The 21,089-nt window shown below is 42.8% G+C and overlaps 1 protein-coding gene across 5 annotated transcripts in view; it reads right to left on the reverse strand.

The window, feature by feature from the left end:
• LOC126252907 (probable phospholipid-transporting ATPase IA) overlaps positions 1-21,089 on the reverse strand; it is a 631,593-nt gene that overhangs the window by 237,358 nt on the left and 373,146 nt on the right. For all 5 annotated transcript variants that reach the window (XR_007545867.1, XM_049953883.1, XM_049953884.1 and 2 more), the window contains exon 2: positions 14,548-14,765. Coding sequence is in view for 4 of the 5 variants with exons in the window: in XM_049953883.1 (XP_049809840.1) it covers positions 14,548-14,765 (218 nt within the window). In the remaining variant the exon portion in view is untranslated. The remainder of the gene's footprint in view (positions 1-14,547; positions 14,766-21,089) is intronic.

Here is a 21,089-nt window from a genome sequence, read left to right on the forward strand (position 1 = left end):
AGTTACAACTACTCTGCATTAAAAGATTTACTGAATGTTAATTCTACTTTTTGTCAGGAACTGATAAAGCATCAAACACATTATTTTTTACACACAGAAGGAATTTAATCAGCTGAACAGTCTCTTCAGTTTCCATTCTCATTAAAATAAATATGTTTAACTATGTCTTTCAATGATAATAGACAAATTATGTTAATTTGCTGACATTTTTCTACTCAGACTATTGCTCATATTCTGCTACGGTACACATCACAGTATGCATACACAGAAAGAATATATCAGGTTCATATAATTACTTTCTCTTTGATTTTGATTTTCTTGTTTCTGTTATGGCTTCATCCCACTTTCTGGTTATTCCCATCTTCATGATACCATTTTCCTACATGTAACACATATAGCATTTTCCTTTGTGTAAATACTGTCAGTAGTTCACACTTTTGAAATTATTAGTTCCTTCCTCAGGGAGGAAAGAAGGATAGGTCATAGACAATTAGAAAGGAAGGAAAGGTCACTCAAACACAATATTTAAGATCTTTAAACTTGCAATGCAGCAACAAACATCCTGCTACATTTGCACACAGCTGGATATTGGTACGCACATTAGAGCTCCTTAACAAATGGAGAAACAGGTGGAAGAGGAACACAAACCAATGGTAGGCAAGCAAAACGTGATAGATAGAGTGCAGACAAACAACAGATGACAACAAGAACATACAACACAGATGACAATGAGGCAATAAGCTAAGCCTTCACCACAATGACGACGACAAGGCCCGAAGCAGCGGAGACATAAATTCGAGACTTGACAAAAGAGAGTAACTGGGTGACAAGCAAGGTAGTTATCAAGCAGTCTTTGTATGGCAATGATAGATCCAATGGGTTGGGTTGATTTGGGGGAAGAGACCAAACAGCAAGGTCATCGGTCTCATTGGATTTGGGTAGGATGGGGATGGAAATCGGCTGTGCCCTTTCAAAAGGAACGATCCTGGCATTTGCCTGAAGCGATTTAGGGAAATCACGGAAAACCTAAATCAGGATGGCCGGACATGGGATTGAACTGTCGTCCTCCTGAATGCGAGTCCAGTGTGTTAACCACTGCACCACATCGCTTGGTGATAGATCCAATGATATCACGCACAAGCACTGAATTGACGAGCTGTGAATTGGGCGGCCGCCTATATACTTGCTATGTGGAACACTATTGGCCATCATATTTATGAGGAGTGAGAGAGTGGCACATCCACCAAGCTAGCACAGAGCTGCATAGATGTTGTGCCCCCTAACAGACATCTACGTCCACCTCCTCTGATGGGCATTCGACCTCCACAGCACTGGATGCCAGATATCCTACTCGTAATGATGGATGCCTAGATAATATTACAGTTAATTTACTTAGAGATGAATATGTTGCTAGCCTCGCCTAAGTAGCTTTCGTAGATCATGATCCATTACTTTTACATTTTATCATAACCAAATAATTTATTCCAATGAATTTAATGTGACATGGGCACGAGGGCAGAAAGAGGTGCACATTATGTTATTTATTGACAAGTTAAAGAACACAAATTAGGACTCTGTATACGAATGTCAAACAGGAAAATCTGAAAAGATGAAAATGATTTTGATGATTTTTTTAAAATAACTATAATGACTTATGGTACTCTTGTTCCCCATTAATAAAGGTTAGTTCTTCAGGTAAACATAAAAATACAAAACTTAACTTTGTATACAAAAGAATTAACAGAAATTAGAAAAAGCACGCTCATCCTGTATCGAATATATAAATGTGAGGATAACTGAGGGGTGAGCAGGGGGTCTGGTTTACAATGATTACCATAGAAATAAAATGTGTTACAAAGCGGAGCTCATACAAGTTGAAAAAAGTACCACGTGAAAGTTACATACGAGATGCAACAAACACACTAATTTCAGAACAAACAGAACACCTTGAATGACTAGAGATAGGATGTTCATATTCACAGGATATGTACATTAGTATGTTCTGCAGAAATGATTAGCATTTCAGTCATCTCAGTTCATCATGTGTTGTGTAGCCTAGAAGGCATAGGGTATACCGTGAGCCCTAATAAATTGTTCTATGTGTGATGACATTGATGCATATAAGGCATGAATGGTGTCCTGTGGTATAGGCATCCATACTGCATTCACCTTTTTCAAAAGTTCATCTGTGGTGGTTGGCACTGGGTCACAGCACTGCACCAGTCATTTCACCATATTCCACACATTTTTGATTGGCGGCAAGTCTGGTGAGCTAGCTGGCCAGGGCAAAAGGCTGATAGCCTCAGATGCCAAGAAGGCATGTGTTCATATGGAGTTGTGCATTGTCTTACTGAAAAACAGTGTCTGGTGTTGTGCAGAAAGGATATGGCTATGGGCCACAGGATGTCATTTACGTAGGTCACACTGGTCACAGTGCCCTGGATGTGTACCAACTGTGAGTTTTGGTTGTACCCAATAGCAGCCCACATCATAATATTTTGAGCTGGCACTATATGTCTTGTTCAAATGCAGTCACTGTGATGTCTGCGGCGAACCAAAATGCGACCATCATTTTCAAACAAACAGAACCTGGATGCTATCTGCTATCTGATGACATTCCTGTCCCCAATGACATCATTCCATACACCATTGCTGCCTAGAATGTTTCTGCACATCTGTCAAAGATAAGCGGAGAAGTGGACGATAATAAATGGCAACAGGGCGCCATAGACAGACTGAATATCGACATTCCCAGTCACAGACTGATAAACACAGGAAAATCTTGCAAAGTGAACTGTCTGAAGTTTTTTTAATGAACTGTCATATTCTGATTTTATCACACCTTTAAACAATTTCAGTTTGTTAGTTGACAATCCATTCTACAGTATGAGAGAATTCTTTGATACATCCAGTGCTGAAATTGATACTGAAGATTCTGATTTAAAAGCTGCACAACTTTTTATTATCATTAATTTAATTTGTACATGTAATGAGAACATTAATATTAATATTTTGATTGTAACTGTAACATGCTGTCACTGAGAGAGCCTATTCTACAGCTTGTGGTCAACGGCAAATAAAGAATAGGATAAAAGGGACCAACATGTGAGGACGAGGAGAAACACATCTCCGATCTGAGGGATCTATTCTTCCTTTCTAAACTTTCCTAGCCTCTCTTTCTTTCCTCCATGAGGAAGGATTTAGTAATTCCATATGCTAGAAACAGTTTATTCACTTTCAAATGTGTGTATTGATAGTACTGGAATTTGATCCCCTGGAGGTAAATACTGGCCAGCCATTCTGCCTCTCTACAAATTTTATAGTTTTCTCCAGTGAATTTTCGTTTTGAGACATTTTCATTATGTTTCTCATTTATTTTTCATCTGCCTGGTATCTTCACAGTCTCCTTCACAAATTGACCCTAATGTGTTCAATAATTATTTGATTTTGTATAACTTAATTTGGCTTTTGTTTCTTTTGCGCACTGTTTTCCTGATATCCAGCTCCGCCCAGTACTCTTCTTACTTAAAGTCCATGTCTGAACCTACAATAAAGTCATATACTTTCCCTGTATTTACTATCTCTTTATTGTAAAATGTTTCGAATAAGCTACAAAACCAGCATTCTGTCTTGTGCAAAAGCACTATTCTGTTTAGTACTCACTGGAGTCTCTTATGGAAGACTCTGTACTCTTGGCAGTCTGCATTCCATATTAAAGATTCCAGTCTTGTGATGTCAAGCAGCTGTAATGATACATACAAAACCAAATTTTACACACACACACACACACACACACACACACACACACACACACACACACACACACACACACACACACAGGATTGTGGGTAGAATAACACACCGAAAGAGGGAAGGGTACCACAGAGGAGGACGGAGACCGGAGACTGCTGCAGAGAGGACATAGGTTAATGGGGTAAAGTTTATTTACAACAATGGCAGCTCTTGCGTCATGTGCATATGTTGGTAATTCACTGAGATTGGTCATAGACAATCGTATGATAGCCAATGAGAATTGCTGAATTTAATGATTTCTTTTGGCAGAAGCTATGGATTGATTACAACTGTTATCGATTAGGAGAGAGCCGGAACAGCATTTACTGATCTGGTTATTATGAATTTTAAGTTTGTGTACTGATTTTCATAATTCTTTGATGACTGGAAAAAACAAGGTGAGGTGACAGACTGACCTAGGGAAGCCAGAGTGTAGGTTAGGTTGTAATGTGATAATTTGGTTGTGAATGGTGAAGCCAATAAATGTGAAAGCAAAAAACATGGTTGTGGTGACAGACTGATCTGACTGGAATGTGATCATTTGCTTTTGAATTGGCAAACCCAAAGGATCTTACAACGAAAATGAGATTACTGTAATAGATTGGTGTTCAGTGTAGCCCGACATACACATTCGTCACTATAATAACCTACTTGCACATCTTATTTCTGATTTTGCCAAAAATTCCAATGATGTGGTTACATTCTAACCTTATACAACAGAATACCAGCTAACTTGATTAATTTTTTTTTTTTTTTTTTTTTTTTTTTTTTTTGGGGGGCGCACAACTTCAACGGTCATTAGCGCCCAGACTACGTTAGGAATGCACCGCGAGTCACAAGTTTAAAACAGCAACGAAACGGAAAACACGATAAAAGACAGACTGACAGGCATAGGATTAAAAAAGAAAACAGCATAATCAAATGTCCTTTGAGAGGGTTGTCAAATTGATAAAATGAAGAACGCGAGCAGCTGCTCGTGGGTCATCCGCTAAAAAGGCTTCTACAGTACAGGGCAGGCCAAGATCAAGACGCAGGGTGTTAAAATCCAGACACGACGTTAAAATGTGGCGGACCGTCAGCAATTGCCCACATGGGCAGAACGACGCCGGCGCAGCCGTCAGCAGATGGCGATGGCTGAACCGGCAGTGTCCAATTCGTAACCGGGCCAAAACTACCTCCTCCCGCCGAGAAGGGCGTGAGGAGGACGTCCAAGCCACGGGAAGAGGTTTTAAGGCCCGAAACTTCTTGTCTGTAAGTGCAGCCCAATCGGCATGCCACAACGATAAAATGCGCCGACAAATTACCCTGCTACAATCTGACGAAGGGACACAACAAGAAGCTGTCCGAGGCTGGAGGACCGCAGCCTTGGCCGCGGCATCTGCAGCTTCGTTCCCGGGGATACCGACATGGCCAGGAACCCACATAAAGCTAACCGGAGAACCGACGTCCACCAGCTGCTGAAGAGAGCGTTGGATCCGGTGCATGAAAGGGTGAACCGGGTACGGATCACTGAGGCTCTGGATAGTGCTCAGGGAATCGGAGCAGATGATATATCCAGAATGTCGGTGGCGGCAGATGTAAAGAACAGCCTGGTAGAGGGCAAAGAGCTCAGCTGTGAAGACCGAACAATGGCCATGGAGCCGGTATTTGAAACTTTGTGCCCCGACAATAAAAGAACACCCGACCCCGTCATTGGTCTTAGAGCCATCTGTATAAATGAAGGTCATATTAATGAACTTCGAACGAAGTTCGACAAAACGGGAGTGGTAGACCGAACCGGGGGTAACCTCCTTCGGGAGCGAGCAGAGGTCAAGGTGGACGCGAACCTGAGCCTGGAGCCAAGGTGGCGTGTGGCTCTCGCCCACTCGAAAGGTTGCAGGGAGTGAAAAATTAAGGTGTTGAAGGAGACGACGAAAGCGAACTCCAGGGGGTAGCAGGGCAGAGACATACAACCCGTATTGACTGTCGAGAGAGTCATCAAAAAAGGAACGATAAGACGGGTGGTCGGGCATTGCCAGTAGCCGACAGGCATACCGACAAAGCAGTATATCGCGCCGGTAGGTGAGTGGCAACTCACCAGCGTCAGCATGAAGACTCTCGACGGGACTAGTATAAAACGCTCCGATCGCAAGTCGTAAACCCCGATGTTGTATGGAGTTGAGGCGGCGTAAGATGGATGGCCGTGCAGAGGAGTATACGAAGCTCCCATAATCCAGCTTGGAGCGGACGATCGACCGATATAGGCGAAGTAGGACGGTTCGATCCGCTCCCCACGACATACCACTGAGAACACAGAGGACATTTAGAGAACGGGTACAACGGGCAGCCAAATATGACACATGTGGAGACCAACTAAGTTTCCTGTCAAATGTAAGACCTAAAAATTTTGTTGTCTCCACGAATGGGAGAGCAACGGGACTGAGTCTTAAGGACGGTGGGAGAAACTCTTTGTAGCACCAGAAGTTAATACAGACCGTCTTCTCGGCAGAAAAACGGAAGCCATTGGCGACACTCCAGGAGTAAAGACGGACAAGAGAACGCTGAAGACAGCGCTCCAGGAGACACGTACACTGCGCGCTGCAATAGATGGTAAAATCGTCCACGAAAAGGGAGCCTGATACATCAGCTGGGAGGCAATCCATTATTGGATTGATCGCTATGGCGAAGAGAGCGACGCTCAAAACTGAGCCCTGTGGCACCCCATTCTCCTGGCGAAAGGTGTCTGACAGGACAGAACCCACACGTACCCTGAACTGTCGATCCATTAAAAAAGGAACGAATAAAAAGAGGGAGGCGAGCGCGAAGGCCCCATGTATGCATGGTGCGGAGAATGCCCGCCCTCCAACAGGTGTCGTAAGCCTTCTCCAAATCAAAGAACACAGCCGCGGTCGGGCGCTTCCGCAAGAAGTTATTCATAACGAAGGTCGACAAGGTAACCAGACGGTCAACAGCAGAGCGGCGCCTACGAAATCCACATTGTACATTGGTAAGTAGGCGTCGAGACTCGAGCAGCCAAACCAATCGAGAGTTAACCATTCGCTCCATCACTTTACAGACACAGCTGGTAAGCGAGATGGGTCGATAACTGGAAGGCAAGTGCTTGTCCTTCCCTGGCTTAGGAATCGGGACAACAATAGACTCACGCCAGCATGCGGGAACATGTCCCTCAATCCAGATGTGATTGTAAGTACGAAGAAGAAAATCTTTACCCGCAGGAGAAAGGTTCTTCAGCATCTGAATATGAATAGAATCAGGCCCTGGAGCGGAGGACCGTGATCGGCCAAGTGCGTTTTCGAGTTCCCGCATGGTGAATGGGGCATTATAACTTTCACGATGCGAGGAGCGGAAGTTAGGTGGCCTAGCCTCCTCTGCCTGTTTGCGGGGGAGGAAGGCAGGGTGGTAATGAGCGGAGCTCGAAACCTCTGCAAAAAAGCGGCCGAAGGCATTGGAGACAGCCTCAGGGGCCACAAGGACGTCATTCGCGACCGTCAAGCCAGAAACTGGTGAGTGGACCTTAGTGCCAGATAGCCGGCGCAGGCTACCCCAGACAACAGAAGAAGGAGTAAAACTGTTGAAGGTGCTTGTGAAAGCAGCCCAGCTGGCTTTCTTGCTTTCTTTAATAATACGACGACACTGTGCACGTAATCGCTTATAATTGATACAATTCGCCACTGTAGGCTGGTGTTTAAAGGTGCGTAAAGCACGTCGACGAGCACGTAAAGCGTCTCTACATGCCGCGGTCCACCAGGGGACCGGTACGCGACGTGGAGAAGAAGTAGGGTGAGGGATGGAATATTCAGCAGCAGTGAGAATGACGTCCGTGAGGTGTGCGACCTGACTATCGCAGCTTGTGAATGTTTGATCCTGAAAGGTCGCCCTGGAAGAGAAGAGCCCCCAGTCTGCTTTGGAGATGTTCCAACTAGATGAGCACGGAGAGGGGGTATGCTGCAGGAGATGGATAACACACGGGAAGTGGTCGCTCGAATATGTATCAGAAAGTGCATACCACTCGAACCGGCGTGCAAGTTGGGGAGTACATATAGAGAGGTCTAAATGGGAATAGGTGTGAGATGTGTCCAAAAGAAAAGTAGGGGCGCCAGTATTGAGGCAGACAAGATTGAGCTGGTTGAAAAGGTCTGCTAACAGGGAGCCCCTTGGGCAGGATGCTGGAGAGCCCCAAAGGGGATGGTGGGCATTGAAGTCTCCAGTTAACAAAATTGGTGCAGGTAGCTGAGCAATAAGTTGCATCATGTTTGCCCTGGTAACGGCAGACGACGATGGAGTGTAAACGGTACAAATGGAAAATGTAAAAGTGGGGAGAGTAATGCGGATGGCAACTGCCTGCAGGCCGGTGTGCAACGTGATGGGATCGTAGTAAATATCATCCCGGACCAGCAACATAACCCCTCCATGAGCTGGGATACCTACCACAGGGGGTAGGTCAAAACGCACAGAGGTGTAGTGTGCCAAGGCAATTTGATCGCAAGGGCGTAGCTTCGTTTCCTGGAGGGCGACGACGAGCGGACGGTGCAAGCGGAGCAGCAACTTCAAGTCCTCTCGGTTGGAGCGAATGCTGCGAATATTCCAGTGAATAAGTGCCATTGTAAGAAAAGAAAAAGGAAGATGAAAGAAGGGGTCACCTCGAAGGCCGCTGAGGGCCTGGCTTCGAGCGAGCACTGCCGCCGCTATCAGTAGGCGGACAGTCATCGTCCATTGGGTCTATAGGTTCATCGGCCATCTTGGAAAGATGGCCGGGAGGGGGAGCTTCCTCCGCCGGTGAACGGCCAGATGTTCGGCTACCAGCGGTGCGGCCAGGCGAAACGGATGACGGCCTGGGGCGGCAACCGCTGGGTGGCGCAGGAGAAGAAATGCGCCGTGGCGGAGAAGGAGAACTGTGCTTCCTATTTGCCTTCTTGGAAGGTCGTTTGGTGGAAGTACCGGTCGAAGGCTGGGAGGTCGAGGTACGTAGGAAGTCTGCACGGGACGGTTCCTTCTTGAAGGCCCGTGCATCTGACTTCTGGGTCTTCGTCTTAGCAGAAGCTGATGAAGGGGCTGGTGCCTGTGGGGTGATGGGAGGAAGAGGAGACGTCGACCGCGCGATCTTAGCACTGGCCGAACGGACGACCGTGGTGCTGAAGGTCAGATCGCATGTCTGGGTTGCCACCTCCCTGGTAGTCCGAGGAGAGGCGAGGACAGTACTGTATTTCCCCGCTGGGAGCAGCGTGGGCTTCCTACTAGCCAAAAGCTTGCGAGCAGTCGAGGTAGACACTTTCTCTTTGACCCGAATTTCTTGGATACAGCGTTCTTCCTTATAGACAGGACAGTCGCGGCAGGATGCGACATGGTCACCCTGACAGTTCACACAACGAGAAGACGGAGGTGGACAGTCACCCTCATGGGCATCCCTGCCACAAGTGACACATTTAGCCGCATTGGAACAAGACTGTCGAGTGTGATTGAAACGCTGACACTGGTAGCAGCACGTAGGTGTCGGGACATAGGGGCGAACAGAAATAACCTCGTAGCCCGCCTTGATGCGCGATGGCAGCTTAACACTATCAAAGGTCAAGAAAAGTGTCCGGGCCGGTACAAGGGCATTGTTGACCTTTTTCATGACCCTATGGACAGCCATCACGCCCTGCTCAGTGAGGAAAGATTGAATCTCCTCGTCAGTCAAGCCGTCGAGGGATCTAGTATAGACCACACCCCGAGACGAGCCTCCACCCGGACCGGGAACGTGTACAGGAGTGTGGCCCGAAGCAGTTTTTGTGCCTGAAAGGCGCTCTCAGTTTCGAGTAATAAGGTACCGTTACGCAACCTGGTACAAGATTTGACAGATCCGGCTATGGCATCTACGCCCTTCTGGATAACGAAAGGGTTGACAGAGGAAAAATCCTTTCCGTCCTCAGATCGAGAAACGACGAGGAACTGTGGGGCAGGCGGTAGTACTTTTGTCACTGGTAGCTGGTCACGTTTCCGTTTTTGGGCAGAAGTCGAGAGAGATGGAGTGGAATCCATTGCGGAGGAATCCCCCATGATTGCCAGCGTCTCCGATGGCGCGCTCCTTCCTTGTGGGGACCCTCTCAGAGGGCACTCCCGCCTTAGGTGAATGTTTACACCTCAGGTCACACCTCCCGAGAAACAGACGGAGGGACCAATCGGCATGGTCAGAAGGTATCAGCTCAGGCAATCACCCCTCCCCGGGCCTGGCCTTTACCAGGGGGTACGCGCGTGCCTTACATGTCTACCCAGGGCGGGGAATTACGCGTTACCCCGTCACCGGCTACGTGTGCGAACGCGTGGGTCGGCCTTCAGGCACGCACAGGGAGGAAGGAAGAAGAGGAAAAAGGAGAGAGAGAGGGAGAGAGGGAGAGAGAGAGGACAGACTGTCTCAAACGCCGAGGCGGAGACCAGAGAAGGCAAGGAGAAGAAGGCAATGAGAAGGCAAGGAGAAGAAGGCAATGAGAAGAAGGCAATGAGAAGGCAAGGAGAAGAAGGCAATGAGAAGAAGGCAATGAGAGGGCAAGGAGATTTTGCAGGGGAAAGTGTAAGGAAGACAGTGAGGTGGAGAAGAGCAAAGAAAGGAACCAACCAAAGGAAGGAAGAAACGAGAAGTGAAAAAGCAAAATGACCGCAAATAGAGGTCGTGGAACCGTCCGTCTCCGGACGCAGGCGCTAACTACCCCCTTGAGGGGGAGGGACTCCTTTTAGTCGCCTCTTACGACAGGCAGGAATACCTCGGGCCTATTCTAATCCCCGGACCCGCAGGGGGGAACTTGATTAACGAACCCTAGGAAATTACCGATGAGAATATCATTGGCTACCTACACCTCAATCATGAACTGTTATTCAACTTCCCCAGAATCATCATGCAAACTGCTACAAACAGCAACACACAATGGAAAAAAAATGGCTCTGAGCACTATGGGACTTAACATCTGAGGTCATCAGTCCCCTAGAACTTAGAACTGCTTAAACCTAAGGACATCACGAACATCCATGCCCGAGGCAGGATTCGAACCTGCGACCGTAGCGGTCACACGGTTCCAGACTGAAGTGCCTAGAACCACTCGACCACTTCGGCCGGCTCACAATGGAAAAGCCACCGATACATAAGTGAACTTTTACCCACCGATACATAAGTGCACTTTTACCAAGATTAGTGGAATGAAGAGTCACTGCAAATACGAAGACATGTATTGACCATGTTCTCACAAATGTAAGAATGTTAGAAAACTACATTTGTGATCACAGAGTCCTTACTATGGAAATTGATGTAGGGAACATAGATGTAACTGAAAGTGATACAGTTGTATATAAAAGAAAATTTAATTATTCTAAACTTAAGATGGCACTAGGGAATGAGAAATGGGAACCAGTGTACAATGCAACTGAAGTGAATGAAAAATGGGAATATTTCTATAAGTTATTCAGTAACACTTTAAATGAAACCTGTCCTTTAGTTAAAAAAGTAAATAAAGCTGTAAACCATAAAGCCGAGAATCTCCCTTCTCAAATTATTGAAATGAGGGACAAAATGAAAGATTGCTATATACTTTTTAGAGATACTAAACTACAATATTTCTCAACAAAATATAAACTGCTCAGAAAAACATACAGATAGTCCTTGACTAACCTAAAAGCACAGAAATATACCTCTGAAATAAGGAACTCTAGCTGTATCAGTAAAACTGCCTGGAAAATAATGCATAAAGAAAGTGGGAAACAGAATTCCTATGAACACAGCAACATAACATTAAAAGAAAATGGCGAAGAAATAAATGACCCAAAAGAAGTGAGTGAGAAATTAGTATAAAAGTTCAGTACAGTTGGTACAAATGAAGTTGATGTCAAGCCAAACATTTTAGTCTTGGAAAATCTAGCCAGTCCTCTTATATCCACGACATTACTGAGAGGGACGTCCTAGCAATCATATCAGCACTTTGATCAAAAATGTCTTGTGGCTGGGATGACATTTCACCTAAACTGCTAAAGGAATGCAGGGATGAATTAGTGAAACCCCTGACTCACTTGATAAATACTTCCCTCAGAAATGGAGTTTCCTGACCTTTTGAAAATTACTGAAATTATACCAGTGCATAAAAAGGGATTAAAAACTACAGGACAATATCATTAACCTCAGAACTAGGCAAATTGTTAGAGAGAGTAATACTAAATCAAGTTGAATCATATTTCACCAAACACAATCTGTTAAACAACCTACAACATGGATTTAGAAAAGGGAGATATACTACAACAGCAGTAGCATCTTTTATACATGAAATATTAAATAAACTGGACAAAAGTGACAAGGTAATAGGCACTTTCTTAGATATGAGTAAAGCCTTTGATATTGTGAATCATACAATTCTTCTGTGTAAGCTAGAAGAGTATGGGTTGAGAGGACTAGCCTTGAATCTACTTACCTCCTATTTGAAAGACAGGAAACAGTGTGTAAAGGTAACTTATCAAAATAATGAGCAGCTCCTAACAACAAAATCAAACTTCAGGACACTTCAATGTGGTGTGCCTCAAGGAAGCATACTAGGGCATTTTCTGTTCCTTGTATATGTAAATAACTTATTTGAACCCCAAAATTGGATGGTCATAAGCTATGCTGATGACATATCCTTTATCAGCTGTGGCACTGATATGCAGTCTGCAGCTAACAGTACCGAGATCAGTTTCAATACTCTGTCCACATACTTTACAGCAAACAAGCTTCTTGTAAATAAAGACAAAACGGTAATAATGAAGTTCATCCACAGTTATAATGCTGCCATAAATGATACTATATTTACATCCCCATTGGGTCTTGCATATGCAAATTCACATAAATTTTTGGGCATCGTTGTTGATGAACACTTATCATGGAAAGAACATGTAGATAATATTTGCAAGAAAATCAGTAGAAATGTGTATCTACTGAAATGGATATCAGCCTTCTCGGACCATGATACTTTAAGGCAAATATATTTTGGATTAATTCATCCGCACCTTCAGTATGGTATTGAGATATGGGCTGGGGCATCAGCAGTTCATATAGATAGACTTTTTAGATTACAAAAAAAAGGCAGTAAGAATAGCAGCCAAGGTAAAGAAGAGAGAGCCTTGCAGAGACATCTTTAGAAGATATAAAATTCTTACGGTGTACTCCATGTTTATACTGCAGACAGTCATGTTTGTGAAACAAAATCCTGAATTTAATATGAGAAACAGTAATGTACACAACTATGATACACGGGGAAGGGAAAATTTTCATAGAATTGTGACCAACAAAAAGGCAATGGACCACAGCTGACACAGAATGGGAGCAATTTTCTACAATGCACTACCCTGTGAATTCAAGAAAGTAAATCTAAATATGCTAAAGAGTAGACTGAAGCAATTATTAATAGAGAAGTGCTGTTAGTCTATAGAGGACTTTAAGTTGTAGTGCCAGCTTGGAAAACAGTGTAGGCCTATATAGACAATGTCTCCGATCTATCAGTGGTATGAAAGAATGTAATTATACACTGTATTATGGGTACTGTACTATTGTAAATATAAGCTAAATTGTGTTACACTATAGAGGAATCTACTTGTAGTGCTCTTTTGAAAAATAATGTGTACAGACGTGTGTCTGATTCATATGTTGTTATGAAAGACTGTAAATATTTTACTGTATATGTGTAATGTAATCTAAATTTTCCTGACAATGTCTGAAAACTTTTTGTTGTATGGACATAAAACAAATAAATAAATAAAGACATGGGGACAGGGAATAAAGGAGGTTGAGGCCAGGATTGCGGGATTGAAAGATATGTTTTAAGGGCAATACTAATCTAGGAAATTCAGAAAAGAGCTAGTATTGGGAGTGTTCACCTACTGGATTAATAAACACATCAGCTACACTAATTTTTTTTCCTGCAGCAACTGCTCTTGTGCAGTTTTGCACTAACTGCATCAGCAACATACATGCTGATCAATCTGATGAGTTGGTCTTCTTTATTTGCCCCACAGCACTAACTCTTCTAGAATGCAAATATGAATGGCACAGACTGTGTCTCATCAAAACTAGAGCTTCAGTACCTACTCATACTGCATCCTCAATCAGTTTACATTCTATCTCAGTCTTCCCTTCTCTAATTTTCTTCATTTACTTCTGTCTCTGTCTCTTTTTGCTTTCACTTTCTACATTCATTCTCTTACTTTTCTCTGCAGTGCTTTTCCTTCCTCTCTCTTGATCACTTGTTGTTATTTCTTTTCTAACTGTTTCCTTTTTAACAATTCTACCCATAACATTGCCCTGCCTCCAATCCCACCCTTTAGTGGAAGTAAGTAATATTAATTTTTCTGCCTCTTATCCTGCATGATGATTATGTCCCTCATCTTCCTAATACACAATGTCACTTCATTTCATCATCATAAAATTCTGGTGTGCCTATGAAAGCATAGCATATGCACTCCCAATATTGACACTACTTCATTATGAAGAACTACTGTCTCTTCTGTTGCACATCAGCCTACACACCACAAATAATTTCATCATAAAAGCAGCTTTAATATTTATGTTTTCTGTTATTTTTACCAGAAAATGGGATAAATACACAAATCAGACACAATTCAATATAAATGGTAGAAAATCATTAAGTTATAAACAAAGTATTTTGAGCAACTGACGTAGGCCTACTGGTGTAATCAGCTGCTTATACTAAAAAAATCAGCTCAAGAGTGAGTGGAAAAATAATAACTTGCATACATTTTTTAACAAACCTGCAACAGTGCGATGAAGAGAAAGAAGATGTTGGAATAACGGCGAAACTGCTCAAAAAGGAAGCTTGGTACAAAAGAGAGCATGTTGTATTTGGCGGTGGAGATGTGATTACTGCAGTATTTGCTTGGTTGTGGACGGTTCACAAATATAATTCGGTGCTCCACTAGACCTCCTTCCACTTCCTCCGTGATGCCCGAAGTCGTCTCCACATCTTCATCTAGAAAAAGAGAAAAATCCAAATATGACTGTCAATGACATTACCGGTATCCATTTTCTGTAACAGGTATTCTTTGTTGTCTACTGATTTATTCATTCTGTAATAATTACAAATGATTAGTAAAAAACAATAAAAACTAAAGGCATACATGACCTGAACACAAAAACATTTACATTGGAATATCTGAGGTTGATTTCCGATGATTTTGTCTGCTGCAGGCATCCTAAACTGAATAACAGTTTCATCTTACATAGATGATGTATTGCTTGTGTGTAGCATGTGATGTGAACCAAAATACTCTTAAGAGATTTGTCTTTAACTTCAGTTCTTTTTTAAATTTACTTTGCGGTTTTAGTTTTTATAACAAAAATGTGTGTGTTTGATAACCACACTATGGATAAATTCGATACCACCATCTTGACGGCACATTCACACTGATTACATATGTGAACACGTAAACAAATTGACAGTCTACACTAGACTTCAGTGTACACATCAGGCCAGTTTGCCACCACAACAAAGATTTCATAGGACAAGGAGCCCTGTCATACTGTAGTCTTACTCTGTCTACATTCCACTCTAAACTAGACCGCGAGCTACACTTCAGATCAGTCTGCCACCAACACAAAGATTTCATGGTATGAGGGGTATTCTCTTACTTTACCTGTAGCCTTCTTGTAGTGGTTATCTGATGCTTAAGTATTTCTCTCACTAGTATCATTTAATAAGTCTTCATAATAACTCAAATGCACCAAGACTTAATGACAGCTTCAATATTCGTCTCAGTATATCTCAGTATTCGAAGGACTGAGACTGATGCCCGAACAACAGGGACTTACATGCATTGAGATTAAAAAAACAGCGCATTGAGAACGGCTAGCTACTAGCCGAAATCCGGATTCGCATAATAACATCTAAAAAGAACGCCTGATTGCTGCACTCTATAATTTATAAATCTCAGTTGCCCCCCCCCCTTTTTCTTTTTATTTGTGGCTAATTGCAATTGCATTGGTCACTAATGTAAACACCCCCATGAGATTCCAACAAAAATTTGGCTTTTAAGAATCAAATGTAACTAAATTGCACTGTAGCAGCATACACCTCTATTTAATAGGGAGAAAGCACAGGTCACACCTACGGTTTCTTTCTAGTTATCCATTTTATCTGTTCGTACGGTAGTTTTTATGTGTGAACATGGAAGAGCAAAGTGAAGGAACTACCGGTATTTTATTTTCTGTGCGACATCGAACAGTAGAATGGAATTAATGAGGTGTGTTTATCATTATGAATCCACATTTAACGTATATTTAGGGCCTACGTAAAAGACAAAGGTCTCTTTCTTAATCCGTGACTATGTAATGACAGTGACATTCAAAAACTTCTACGAGTTGCATTCCTTTTGTGTTTCTAGTGTGTGAACTAACGTAAACTAACTGAATATCCGTAGTTCAATTGTCACTTCATCTGCGTAACTTCTTCCAGCCGAATGTAAACTCTGGGATTGGTCCATCAGGAAGCTGTATCAGCCAGTTTGTCCTCTGCATTTCCCTTAAAACAAGAAATACCCGATAACTGCGCTCTTCCGTTTGAGTTTAACATTCATAACACTTCCGATCTCAACATAAAACTAAACGCGGACAATCAGAGGTGTTAATTGTGCGTCCCAACTCTCATAGTTGTTACAAGCAGGCTATGAAGCATGTAACATTATCAGAATTAAACTGTATTCGCTATTCAGAAATCAGAAACTACAACGGAAATGCTGACAGTAAATAAAGTCAAGTTTCCGGTATCATCTTTGCTTTTTAATATCGTCGAGCAAAGTGCAGTGGTATGTTGTCCTACTTGACAGTTCTGGAATTTCGCTGAAGCTGGACTTGTTACAATTACACTGTACTTTGACAGCATCACTGCGCTATTGCAATACTGCGTATTATACATATTTTAAGACCACAGTGTGTCTTGTTGCCATGTTGAGAACAGAAAATAATGGCGGACTCGTAATCACCATCACTCCTTTATACTCAATGAACTTGCGCCACTCCCATCCCGTTTCTACCAAGAACTTCCCTTTCTAAATATTAGTCTGCTCCGCAGTGAACTCGTTAGGCAGGAATCATCACCCAACGGTACCGTGCACTTCAGCAATATCCAACTACAAAACGTGAAAATCATCCGTAAAGTCCCCTGCTTGAGGAATTGCGTATTCACCATAGTTCGTCAATGATCCGACACTTTTTATATCTGTAACCTTCAATTATGAATTAGGACTGGTTTCCATATTTATTAAATAATATGTCAGATATGATTATGACATATGAAGACCCCCCCCCCTCCCAAACGAATAACGGATCGCAGTAACTCGTTGTCCGTTCGCGCGATGTGTCAGTGTGTTTGTGAAATTCGTAGTTAGTTATGGATTGCTGATCGCTCAAACATCGATGAATGACATGTGACGAATCGCCACTGTGTGGCAATGTGGCTGTCTGAATGAGTCTGTTTATTAAGGATGGTTGTGTAGTTATGTTTCGTCTAGCTATGTCCTCGTTGGAGTGGGTCTGCTTCTACAAGTATACTCAGCAAATCACTGTTACGTACATGGCAAGTGCACTTACTACGGTGCCAAGTATTAACCCATAACTCACGAGGTGACTTTTCTGTAACGTGTACTACGAGGTGTGGACTCTGAGAGTCCTATCTTTAAATCAAGATTTAAGCTGTAAGTAAATCACTTTAAAAATTTAATTTATGTTATATAACATTTATGGTTACAATTATATAAGTGATGTTTAAATACTCCTTGTTGATTTTATTGCACTAAATAAAGTCAACAGTATTTTATTTTTGTATCAAGCAAAAATCACATTCTTCTGTTAAGCTTTTTCAGTAGTACACAAAACGAATTGTTAGATAACTAAATTTTACGTTCTGAAAAATTATAGTATCTCTGTAGAAAGCAAATTTTCGCATAAAACTAATTTCCGGGGTTTAAACTTGCATATAAAAACTGAACTCGATAGCTAGAAAAAGAAAGGCTGCAAAATTAATATTCAGTACTGAGATCTACATCTTTCCTTGCCACCACCCAAAACACATTTAATGTTAACTAACATCAAGTATTTTGTTGGAGAAACAGAAAGGTCCTCATCATCATTGCCCTGAAGTTCTTCCTCTGAACGTTTCTCTTGTTCGCTAGCAGAAATTTGATCACTGGCTACTGAAAAATCGTTGTCTTCTTTGTCTACTTCTTGTTCTGTATCATTGACATCATTTTCCATCCACTGACTAAAAATTTCATCGAACTTAGGGTGTGTAAAATTGTCACATTCTTGCTAACACATTTTGTACTGAACTGACGAAAGAAGGTTCGTAGGTCACGAGGCGCGGTCTAGCAGACCCCGTCACATGTCAACAACAGTCAAAAACGCGATAACTCAAGTGATGGTTCAAATGGCTCTGAGCACTATGGGACTTAACTTCTGAGGTCATCAGTCCCCTAGAACTTAGACTTACTTAAACCTAACTAACCTAAGGACATCACACACACCCATGCCCGAGGTAGGAATCGAACCTGCGACCGTAGCGGTCGCGCGGTTCCAGACTGTAGCTCCTAGAACCGCTCGGCCACCCCGGTCGGCAACACAACTGACAATAATAACTTGTAGGGTTGGTGATTACAAGAGGTCCTTGATTCAAGTCTTCCCTCGAGTGAAAAGTTGGAATTGACGGTCTACACACGGAAAAATTTGAAAACGTTAAAAACATGTGTTGACAGAGCACAGGGAAAACTGCGCGACTGTGAAACTGTTGCATTCATTTGTTGCAGTTTGTGACAAACTCTTATGTTTTCATCACTTTTTTGGGAGTGATTATCATATCCACAAGAAAACCTAAATCGGGCAAAGTAGAAGAATCTTTTTACCCATTCGCCAAGTGTACAAGTTAGGTGTGTCGACAACATATTTCTGTCATGTGACGCACATGCCGTCACCAGTGCCGTATAGAATATATCAGACGTGTTTTCCTGTGGAGGAATCGGTTGACCTATGACCTTGCGATCAAATGTTTTCGGTTCCCATTGCAGAGGCACGTCCTTTCGTCTACTAATCGCACCGTTTTGCGGTGCAGTCGCAAAACACAGACACTAAACTTACTACAGTGAACAGAGACGTCAACGAACGAACGGACAGATCATAACTTTGCGAAAATAAAGAATGTAAACTTTTCACTCGAGGGATGACTTGAACCAAGGACCTCTTGCTCCGCAGCTGCTCACGCTAACCACGGGATAACGGCGCTCCTGAGCTCACACCAATCTTGATGTTGCCTATGTTACGCATGGACTACTCAGTTTGTATATTTTGCTTATTTTTTCCATAGTTCCACACAACTTCTTCCTGTTTTCTCGATTGATCTGTGCTCAGTTTTTCAAGGCCTATCCACTGTGCCAACGTATAACTAAATCTGAGGGGGGTGCGATGGGGAGGTTCCCTTGTTAGTAGCCTCTGGGCGCGCTGTAATTATTCTAATGTTGTCTTTGTGGTCCCTACGCGAGCGAAACGCGGCGTTGTAGCACATTCCTAGGTTCTTCACTCCAGTCAACGAACGAAACTTAAAATCGTGCAGGCGCAAATAAATTTCTGTACCGTGCTAATGGGAGTGGGCATTGGCCGAGGGGGGAGGGGGGGGGGGGGACAGGATGGGGAAGGTGCGGGGCGTTTAAATGGTCGCTTTTTCATGTTTTTCTCAAATAACGGAAACCGCGGCTCCTATCGTAAATGTTTCGCAGTACAAAACTTAACTACATTATTTCCTACGAAAAAGATACTATTCATTTTTCCTCTAGGATTAACAGTTTCCGCGTTGCAGGGGATGGTAAAAATCCCAGATTATTAAAAACACTTTTTAACGGTATAAAATTAATGTTTTATTTTAAAATGAAGTGAGTTAGAAACAAGTATTAAATGTGTGTACTACATGTACGTGTAGCAGAGCCGTATTAGTCGACAAGTTGTATTCTGGGGTGTAGCAGGGGGAAGAGGGGAGATGGGTCGGCCAGTAGCGCGAGGGAAGTTAGGTAGCTGGACTGCGTCCCTTTACGAAGGTCTGCAAACAGCTGATTTCCCACTTCGTCTACCCTGCTACATCACAAGAAGCAACTACGAGGCGTTCCACGGACCCTGCACAGCATGCCTTATGAATTGTAAGTAGGCTGTTTAGGTTTTCTTACTGGTAACGCCACGTAGCGCTCTGTATGAAAATCACTGGCTGTGCTGTGTGCAGTCTGTGGCTAGTTTGCATTCTTGTCTGCCATTGTAGTGTTGGGCAGCTGGATGTTAACAGCGCATAGCGTTGGGCAGTTGGAGGTGAGCCGCCAGCAGTGGTGGATGTGGGGAGAGAAATGGCGGAATTTTGAAATTTGTAAGATTGGATGTCATGAACTGCTATATATATTATGACTTTTGATGATATTAAGGTAAATACATTGTTTGTTCTCTATTAAAATCTTTCATTTGCTAACTATCCCTATCAGTAGTTAGTGCCTTCCGTAGTTTGAATCGTTTATTTAGCTGGCAGTAGTGGCGCTTGCTGTATTGCAGTAGTTCGAGTAACCAAGATTTTTGTGAGGTAAGAGATTTGTGAAACGTATAGGTTAATGTTAGTCAGGGCCATTTTTTTGTAGGGATTTTTGAAAGTCAGATTGCGTTGCGCTAAAAATATTGTGTGTCAGTTTAAGCACAGTCATGTATAATTCTTCTAAGGGGACGTTTCATATGTCGACCCTTAGCCGACGATACCTCACTGGAATCTTCTGATTTTTTTCTTGTAGTTTGTGTAATTAATGAGAATTTCCTTTGTAGTTGTAGTTTCTCATTGTTGTACAGTAAAACAGTTGTGGCATGTATGTAGATTTGCAGCAAGTATTTCGCAGCTGCGCTTGCAATTAACGAGATATTATTCTCAGTGCTACGTTAATGTGTTTTATTATTTTGCTCTTCAAATTGTGCTTTTCTGTGTTGTCGTGTGAAATACTGTGACAATAATGGCGTGTGAAAAACGTAATACTAGGCTCCAAAGTAAACTGAGAAATGACAGTGAAGACGAAAGCAGTGTGTTAGCGCCACCGTGTAATGAATTAACTAATGTTCAAACTAATAATTTGGTAATTGTGCATAGGCAAATGGAGCGGGCGGCAAATAATGGCGTAGACAGTGAAACAATTAGTGAACAGGGAAGCATTATCGATCGATCGGTCGGCAATAGCTCGCCTCAGGAATCCGAAATGACAGGACACAATCTCGCAAATACTGTAGATACAGGTTT

This window comes from Schistocerca nitens, chromosome 4, assembly GCF_023898315.1.
Source record: "Schistocerca nitens isolate TAMUIC-IGC-003100 chromosome 4, iqSchNite1.1, whole genome shotgun sequence".
Lineage (NCBI taxonomy): Eukaryota > Metazoa > Arthropoda > Insecta > Orthoptera > Acrididae > Schistocerca > Schistocerca nitens.